This window comes from Heterocephalus glaber, unplaced genomic scaffold (genome assembly GCF_053883595.1).
Source record: "Heterocephalus glaber isolate CG9 unplaced genomic scaffold, H.glaber_assembly_v1.0 deba00000281, whole genome shotgun sequence".
NCBI lineage: Eukaryota > Metazoa > Chordata > Mammalia > Rodentia > Bathyergidae > Heterocephalus > Heterocephalus glaber.
This window is the reverse complement of record NW_028258139.1, coordinates 22,213,551-22,223,062: the sequence shown is the minus strand read 5'-3', so window position 1 is coordinate 22,223,062 and position 9,512 is coordinate 22,213,551. Positions and strand designations below refer to the sequence as shown.

Below are 9,512 nucleotides of genomic sequence, written 5' to 3'. Positions count from 1 at the left end.
TTGCAAAGTTACAAATTTATTGGTCTGGAAATAAATACAAATATCTCATTAAGAAACTCCTCTGGAAAGACTTGGACAACAGCTTCTGGTCTGCACTCAGCCACTCTCTCCTGGGTCTCTGAACTTTTCAGCACAAGGTCAGGGGAAGCCTGCCTGCGAGGTGGTAGCTGGCAGGTAAACTGAATGTTTGCCTCTCGGCCACTCAGAAGGCATGACTACTTCCTTGTACCAACTCTGGGGTCCTCGGAATCACCAAACCCCAGTGGCTGTTGCATAGTGTTCGGTTCACTCTGATCAAACTCACTCTAAGAAAATCCAAGGTTAGCCAAAGTGGAAATCAGAAGGCAGTAGTTCAGGAATGCAACAGCTGCGCTGGCATCTTAAGGAGTGTGAGTGGTACTGCCCGGTGAGCAGGAGGAGGTTAGAGGGGCAGGAAGGAAGGCAGGGCAGGGAAAGGCATTCCCATGGACCACAGACCCCGGGAGCCTCACGTTCCCTCAGCCCGTGACCCACATACATTCCCATTCCTCACACGGGAGCAAAAAGGTGTGTCTGAAGACCCACTGATAGTCTTGGGTCAGAGACATCCAGCTATCAAGTTCAAAGTCAACCTCAGAAGAGAACAAGGGGAGCCCAGATTTCACTCAATCACACAAGATTCCTGGGAAACAGGAATGGGTGGGGCCCACTGAAATAATCACCATTAGGTTGGATTCCCTGGAAAGCACTTAGTCTGCTCATCCAGATTCCACTCCTAGCCCCCTTCCCTGCTCCCCTGCACAGAGGCTGCAATGTTTGCCTCCATTTCAAAGAATGCCACTACAGATCTAAGGATCTTCCCATGAAGGAAGCTAATCATTCACTGCAGGATGCAGGCAGGAGGTAGGGGTGGTGGAGGAGGCCAACAGCAGATCTAAAGCCTTAGAACAGCAAGACACCAATGTCTGCTGAAGCCGTCTTTCTGTAAAGCTGGCAGAGCATGCTGCCTGATTTCATGGTACATTAAAAGAGGCCAGAAAAACAGGCACGTGTGCCCTGGCACTCAGAAGTTCATAGAATGGCACCAACTTTAAAAACAGATTTGAAGAAAGTGGACTATGTGGATTTGTTTTTCCAAATGCTTCTAGGTTCCACTTCAATTGCACTCTGTCTTCCCTCTTCCTGTTTTACGTACTTAAAACATGCATCCACACTTCCCTGCTCTGGCCCTCCCCAATTGGAGATGGTTTCCTTTTGGGAACTCAGTCAGCTTGGCTCCAGTTGGAGAGGAAACAGGAAGTAGGTGGGCTGGCAAAAGGCCAGAGCGTCAGGCCGCTGAGCCAGGAGGGGGAAGTGCGTGCCGCTCTGTGCTTCTCGCTTTTGGCAGTTTGGTGTCTCTGAGGGCAGGTAACAGGATGGCAACCAGGCCCCTAATTAATGAAAACAGGACCCTGAGCTGACACTGTCCTTTGGTCCCCTGCCACCTCACCCTCGTTCCACAAGGGGCCCTGGACAGACCCAAGCTGTCAAGGCCAGAGCTCACGCTTTCAAAATAAGCTTTGAATTAATACCACATTAGCGCAGGGTGGCAGGCCTGGGCAGGCAGAACGGGAGGGGAGGCCTCTACAGAGATCTGAGTCCGGGGTGGCCGGCACAGGCCGCTTAGCAGGACACCTCCATGGACTTGGGCCCGGCGTTGTTCCCGCTGGCCCCCGAGTTGGGGGTGATGTCCAGGTGGGCCCCCTCGCTGGTGTGGGAGCGGCTGCGGGCCCCCTCGCTGGTGTGGGAGCGGCTGCGGGAGCCTTCCTGGGACGTGACGCTGGAGCCAGAGGCCGTGCGGGACCTCATCAGGCGGGTCATGCTGGCGGAGGGCACTGGGGAGACAGAAGACAGCTGGTTCCGGGGCAGGCCATGGCTGCGGGGACAGACCACACGGCCTGGCTGCCAGCCCCCATGCCTTCCGAGTCCCTTCCCGCCCCACCTCAGTCCTGCAGCGGCCCGGCCACAGGTGCCCGCTACTCTGGCCCTCAAGGGGGCTACTGAGCCCCCGATGGGAGAAGCACTGAGCCCGGACCTTGGTGTGAGGCTCAATTCTGCCACTTGCTCAAGAGCTACGTGACTTTGGGGGTGTGCCTCTCTCAGTCCCCGTGTCCCCATCTGTACAATGGGGGCGTTAACACAATCCCAAATAGGAGCGTCCGATGCCCCCTGCTGGCAGATGTCAGTGGAGCAGGGAGGATCTCTGAGTGTAGCCAGGCAGGTCCTAGCGCCTCACGGGTGAGGAAAAGGGCCCTACAGCAAGTGTTCCACAGAGATGTCAGCTGTCTGTGTCCCCCAAAGAGCCTGTGAGCTTCCCCGCACTAGCAATGGTGCTGAGCATCCTCTGAGATCTCTTCGAGACTTCAAATGTCTGGAAAGCGGGTGGTTGATGACTGGAATGACCAACTAACAACCCTTCCCACCTCTGCCGGATTGCATAGCGTCACAGTGTCAGCTCCCAGATCCATGGCCACCTGGAACCTCAGAATGTGACCTTGTTTAGAAACAGGGTCTTTGCAGAGATAATTAGTTCAGTTGAGGTTGTCCAGGATTAGGGTGATCCCTAATCACATGGCTGGCATCCTTAATAAGAAAAGAAGACAGAGATGCAGACACGGGGCAGAGGGCAGTGGGCAGATGGAGGCAGAAACTGGATGAGGCCACTACGAGGCTTGGAAGGCCGATGATTGCTGGCTCCAAGAGAGGCCAGGAAGGGGCAAGGAGAGCATCTTCCACAGCCTTCGAGGGGCACAGTCTTGCCAACACTTTGATGTTAAACTTTCAGCCCCTGAACTATCAGAGAATGATTTCCTCTTGCTTTGAACCACCTAGTTTGTGAGAGTTTATTATGGCAGTGCAATAAGACTAAAACTCCACCCAACTAAAGTAGCCTGCAAAGACTACACTGAATAACATACATCAGCTGCCAAAGCAGAGGACAGGGGTGGGTCCACAGAGGGATGGCCATGATGGATAGTCATAAGGCTGGTTTTCTATGGCAGATATTCACACACAGTACATTCCCTCCTTTTGAATCCAGAAAAAATCTACATCAATCCCACATCTGTGGCTCACATATTTTCCCTGAGTCTTTATTGCTAGACTCCAATTGGGAGTCTTGCTCCTGGCCAGGGCTACAGTGACTGTCCAGCGATGCCAGGTACACACATGGTGCCAGTCACATGGCCATCGTGGGCAGGTGATGAACGGCTGCGTTCTGTCCCTTTGGGCAATGCCTCTGGGACGCCAGCTATTCCTGCTATGTCTCCAAGACCTGTAGGATGCTTTGGCTGCTAGAAGCTAAATTGGAGCAAAAAGCCCAGGCGAAAAAGAAGCTGATTTGGGGGGAAAATCACAACTTTGTTTTTGCTCCCTTTTCCCCCAGAATACACTGTGGGAGCAGAAATCCAAACCCATGTCAGATCCAAGACAAACGAGCCACTATTCACGCCCTGCAAGGTAAACAAGGCCGGCGCAGTGCCTTTCTCTGGTTTCCACATTTGCCTGCCTCCTCCCTGTGGGAAAAGCAGGCAGCCAGGCAGCCGGGCTATGAGGAGATGTGTTCTGCTGCTAGAGGTAACCTGGGGACAGGGACCCTCCCTAGCACGGAAGTCATTTTCCCTCACTCTCGGCCTTCTAGAAGCCAACTCATCTGAGGCTGAGCTTAGGATTGCACTGGTTTGTCAAACACGCTGTTACTCTCTTACACAGGTGAAGGGCCTAAGGAAAAAATGAGATTAGAAGTTCAAGGCTTTCCTGGCTAAGACAGGCACATGAATGACGATTCTAAACATGGGCAAGAAGAACCGAGAGGGCCACTTCAGGGCCAGAACCACAGTACCATGCCACCAGCCCTGACCAGGGCCATCCTCAGCTAGGAGCTTGCACTGTATCTTGTGAGCCCTACTCGGAATGTGGCTGTATGTAGGTGACGACCCAACAGCTAAAAATAAAGCAGGGGCAGCAAGTTTTTGAATTAAGCTTTCATCTGCCCACCTGTTCCAGAACCTAATGATTTAGCAAAGACTTGGTCTCTCTTGAGTCTAAGTAGCTTTATCATCCACGTGCACAGAGCTTAGAACTTCCATGGACCACTTCTCCACTGCTTGCTTAACCTCTACAAGTCACAATTTCCTCATGTGTCAACCGAGGTCAAGAATATCTTGTAGGATTATTGTGATGGTTAAATGTGAAGAAATAAAGGATTTATCAATCCTTCACTACCACCACTGTCTGCAGAATCTTCACTGCAATGGGTAGGCTTTTAAGTAAGCATGTAATCAAAATTAGAAAGACACTGCTTGGTGTCTGTCATCTTCTTAGTGCTTAAAGGGACAGTCCTCACCTAAACCTAAAAGAATTCCAGGTGTGAAGCACTTCTATTCAACCAAATGTTGCATGTGCCACGCAATGACATTTCAGTGAAGACTGAGCGTGTGTATGCAACAGTGGTGCCATAAGATTATATGGCTTAGCGATGCCTAGTGATGCCGCAGCTGCCTAAGGTTTTTTTGAACTGGGGATCGAACTCAGGTCCTTCCGCTTGAGAGGTAGGCAGTGGAAGCACTGAGCTAAATCCCCGGCCCTGCCTAAAGTTTTGTAACTTTATCATTTCACCTAACTGTGAAACTGACTACTAGTGCATTTCTCAGATGTTTCCCACCATTCAGTCATGCACAATGGCAAACATTTCTTTCTTTGTCCTGTCCATTATTCCAGACCTAGAATCTGGCCAGTGTGATACAGAATTTTCATCCAAACCCCACTAGGGCATGGCATTTGCCTTCCCACTCCTCCCCTGCCCACCATACGCCAGGAGATGCCACACTCACTGTATCCCATGCCCTGCACGAAGTACTTGAAGGCCTCAGCGAGCTTGGCTGGCTGTGAAAGAGGGGAGAGAGAGAAAGTGTGGTCAGCAGCTGGAGGTCCAGATTGCCAAAGGCCACCTTCAGCAGGGGCTCTGGGTCACCTCTGTGCCAGAGCTTTGCTTGAGATGAACAAATGCCATGTGTTGACAGGACAAGACATAAAAGCAAAGGTAAAAGTCTGGGCTAGTTACGGGACTGACATTAGCTTTGGCCAAGGAGAAAGAGTTCAAAGTCACTTCATAGCTGTAGATACTGGGATAAGTCACATGACCATCTGAACTGGCTCCCTGGCAGCGTCACCCTAACTGCTGAATGTTTCTGGGGGCCACACCGGACTCAGCACTGTGCCCCACGTCAGACACAGAGCCACAGCAGCATCATGAGCTGCTTGGGCCACCAAGGGTTCCACAGCTCGGCACCGTTTCATCTCCTCCCACCAAGCACTGCATGAAATTCATGCTATTGCGGGCACATGGCATAGCAGACAGAGCTGGAGAGGAAAATTATCCACCCAAGATCCTCAATAAGGGGTGGCTCCCGTAGATTCACCCCCCGGACTCCAAACCCAGAACCCATGTGCTCAGGGTAATTCACCACCGGGCTCAATGGAAGGATGGATGGATGGATGGAAGGAAGATAGATACATGGATGAAAAGAACAAAGATGGGTGGAAGGAAGAAAGGGAAAATGAGACTATGGATAGATAGATGGCTAAAAATAAAACAGGTTCGAGAGGCAGAAAAAAGGAAGGAAAGATGGGTGAGAAAAGACAAATGAAAGGAGATAAAGATGGAAAGAAGAACAAACGGTTGGATGCTTGGGTGGACAGACAAACCAATGAATTAACTGGTTACTTTCACTGAAATGAGTGGGGAATGCTGGACCACATGTGGTGCGGGCATTTCCTCCGAAACGGCCAATTTACTGCCAGCTACGAGGGAATACTCAAGCACATCTGCAGTCTCCCGGCAATCTCGGAGCTCACATCCATTGCCCCGGGTCTCGTTCTCCTACAGTGAGGAGTCAGTAGGGGGCCCTCCCCGAGAGCCCCACCACCTCCTGCCACTAGTCTACACAGAGGCAAATGTCATCTGGCTATGAAAAGATTGTCCTCTGGGATTCACGTGACAATGGAAAAAGTGACAAGTGGGGCGTGTCAGGGCTTCAGAGAGAAGGGACAGAACCAGGAAGACAGGCTTGAGAATGGGACTCGCTGGCCCAGCGGGGCTTCCTGGGTGACTGACTGCGGGCCAACTCCCCCATACTCTAGTGTCAGTGTCCTCTTCTGTGACACTGAGATCAAATCCTGGCACTTCCTGCCTCTGAGAATAATTGCAAGGGTCTAACTTGATCAAGGGCAGGAGGGTTGTTTGCAAACACACCCCCTGAGGGGGCCCAAGGCAGGAGGGGCGGCAAACACAGGAGCAGGGCCTCCCCGGCTGGTTTCCTGGAAGCTGGGGTCAGCCCACTCCTAATCCCAGGCAGCGTGAGTGAGATCCGCTCTAATTTCAGGTAGGGAAAGGAAGCAAGGAGGTGGGACAGGGTTCGGAGGAAAAAAGACAACAAAAGCTTCATGGAGCATTCCATTCCAACACAGAACTAAATGGTAAGAAACCAGAAGAAAGGTCCGTGCGATGGGTGGATGGGGTTGCTCATGGGAGGCAACTGGAAGGTCAGTTATGACAGGTGCAGCAAACATGCTGTATCACTGACATGGTCATAGGTGTATGGCACACACAGACTCCACACATGCACACACGATTTGGTCACATATCTTCTGTGTCCCTCTGACCCCGGCTTGAAGTCCTGGGGTGGGGCCCTGGCTCCAGCAGAAGCCTGCAGTCCCTAGGGAGACCTGCAATCTGCCCCATAGTGACCAAGCTCTGTCCACTGGCACTTCCCTGAAGCCTGTGAACCCCAGGGCCACCTACTCCATAAGGGGTTCCTTTCTGGGGATCGAGTGTGTCCTGGTGTGAAAGCATATTCTATAAACCATCACCACAAGTCCACAAGCCATCATCTGCTGTCACAGGGAGCCGGTGAGGAGCGAGGCACATGCACAGAGGGCCCCTGCCAGGGAGAGGTGACAGGTGGCACTCACCTGAGAGATCTGTGGGAGGCCGCCACAGTCCGCCATCTAGGAGGGAGGGAAGCTGTTAGTGCCCAGCGCTCGGCCACAGCAACCTGCTCCGTGCCAGGTGGATCATGGCTGGGGCGCACCCCACCCCCACCCAGCAAGGCTGCTCTTGGGCATGTCAGCGTCAGACTGTCTCCTTGGCAGTCTCTGCTCAAAGCTTTCCACAATGCCAGCCCAGTGCTGGGCCCTACAGACCACCGCACACCCTTCTTCGAGAGCACATATGTGTCTCTTTTGGCAGGCAGAAACTGGGCCCAACAGGGCTGCAGTGACTTATAAGACAGTGGCCAGAATCTGTCTGACCTGCAAAGGTTCCACATAGGAGGCCCTGTCTGCTCACTCCCCGCGGAAAGCCTTCATGGGGAAACTGGTGGATTGGAGGGTTCCGGGCTGAGAGGGCTCCAGAGGGGGTGCAGCATGGCCATCCTCCAGCCCAGGGGCTCAAGGCCATATCCTGACTTCCATAAAAGAAAAGGGAAGTGAGGCACGGTGGTACACACCTGAAATCCCAGCACTCTGGGAGGCTGAGGCAGGAAGACTGCAAGTTTGAGTCCAGCCCAGGCAACTTAGTGACTCAGTGAGACCCTCTTGCAGAATAAAAATGAAAAGGGCTGGGGATGTAGTTCAGTGTAAAGGCCCTGGGTTCAATCCCCAGCACCACAAAATTAAAAAAAACAAAGAAACAAAACTGGACCCAGACCTGGAGACACAGAGGGACGCACTGCCATGAGGTGATGGAGGCGGAGACCTGAGCACTGAGGGGCTGCAGTGACTGCAGAGCCGGAACAGCGGGGCAGCAGCCCTCCCCAGAGCCTGAGGAGGACCCACGCCTGCCTGCACCCAGCTCGTGGGCTTCCGGCATCCAGCCAGGAGGGAGGGATTTCTGCTGCCTGAGCCACTAAGAGTTCGGGGCTTGGTTTCGGCAATCCCTGAAGGTCAGCAGCATGAGGGCGGAGGCCCAGCATCATCCCATCTCACAGTGGAGTGTGAGGAATCAGAAAACACTCCCAGGGCCCAGGGCATGCTGAGAGAGAGCTACCACCTCTCCCCACAGGTCCCTCCTCCCGCCCACCGCCTGCCCTCCCTGGAGGATGCCCCCTCCGGAGGGGGAAAGAACCCTGCTCTGTGCTGCATCCTGCTGGGCGGGCCTGTGGGCGGCAGTCTGGGCTGTGCAATCAGCAGAGAGCAAGTGGCCGCGCTCGAGGAGCCGGTGGGGTCACCCAGGCTGGCCACTGGCTCGGGCCGTTTGCGCTCCTGGCAGCCGGAGCCCCGTGGCGGGCACACGGGCCAGCCTGGGACACAGAGCCCCTGCCAAGCCCTCCCGGTCCAGCCCGCCCTTGCCCTGAGAGGATCACTTGTCTCTGCAGCCTCAAGCCCCGGCCAGCACCTCCATGAGCTGGCTTTGTAAACAGAGATGGAAACCCTTACTTCCACCGTCTCTGACCACCAGCTCTGCCCTCCCGGCACAGCTCCGAGTCCTCTCAGTTTGCAGAATACTCAGTTTCTGTAGACACAGACCTCTGGCCCCGTACCTTGAGCAGAGTGGTCTTCGTGGGGTCCAGTTTCGAGTTGCACTCCACCTGGACAAGGGCAGAGCTGTCAGTACCGCACGCCCGCCCTCTGCTCTGCACTGGCACTGGAAACCCCGATCTTCCCTCGGCACAGAAGAAAGAACCTGGGCTCCCGGGCCTCGCAGAGGTGGCTTTCGATCTCAAGTCTGCCGTGACCCGCTGTGTGGCCTTGGACAAGTTACTTAACTTCTCTGAGCCTCAGTTTCCCTGTGAATTAAATGAGAACTGAAACTCTCTCCAAAGGTTGTTGCAAAGTCTAGCCACAAGGTGGAAGGTGAATGAACGGCCTTATTTTACCAGCTGCTGTAGGAACTGTACAGATTGAACAACTGCAGTTCCAACAATCGTTCTTCATGTTCAGTCACTCCCACCAAGGAGGTTTCTGTCGTCATTCTGCAGTGTCCCTCTTAAAAGTGGTATCCAGATTAAACAGATTTATCTGTAAGTAATCTATGATGTTCCACATGCCTAAAGTAGAACTATCACCTCCCTTGGCATGAACAGTATATCTCTATTGATGTGCCCTATGATTACCTCCAGTGAGTCACAAGGAACTCAGTTCCTTAAGACAGTACAGGTTTTTACTACATGACCATCTGCAAATTCTACTCTGTAGCCCAACCTGAGGCTCTGATCAATGGCCAGGGCCAGCGCGGCAGGTGTCACCTGCAGACTGGACAGGGAAGGCGCCCTCCATCTCCACTCACCACGGCGTCCACGGAGGGAGAGCTGTCCCCGACCACCAGCAGAGCAGGGCACCTGGGGACGGCAGGGCAGAGTCAGCACCCGCTCACTCGGAGGCTCCGGCCCCTGCCAGGCTGGCCCGGACCCCAGAAGAGCTGTTCCCTGTTCCTGTCTCCCCAGCAGCCTTTGCTCCTCTCGCCGCCTGCCCCCATCTGCTCTGCTCTCAGGATA

The 9,512-nt window shown here is 53.7% G+C and overlaps 1 protein-coding gene across 4 annotated transcripts in view; it reads right to left on the bottom strand.

Annotated features, from left to right (window-relative positions):
* The window catches only part of Ndrg1 (N-myc downstream regulated 1), a 47,884-nt gene continuing 38,372 nt past the window's right edge, over positions 1-9,512 (bottom strand). For all 4 annotated transcript variants that reach the window (XM_004837920.3, XM_087187432.1, XM_087187438.1 and 1 more), the window contains exons 12-16: positions 9,305-9,356; positions 8,559-8,606; positions 6,991-7,026; positions 4,851-4,902; positions 1-1,853 (exon numbers count right to left, since the gene is read on the bottom strand). In XM_004837920.3, the coding sequence (XP_004837977.1) occupies positions 1,642-1,853; positions 4,851-4,902; positions 6,991-7,026; positions 8,559-8,606; positions 9,305-9,356 (400 nt within the window). In that variant the 3' untranslated portion in view covers positions 1-1,641. The remainder of the gene's footprint in view (positions 1,854-4,850; positions 4,903-6,990; positions 7,027-8,558; positions 8,607-9,304; positions 9,357-9,512) is intronic.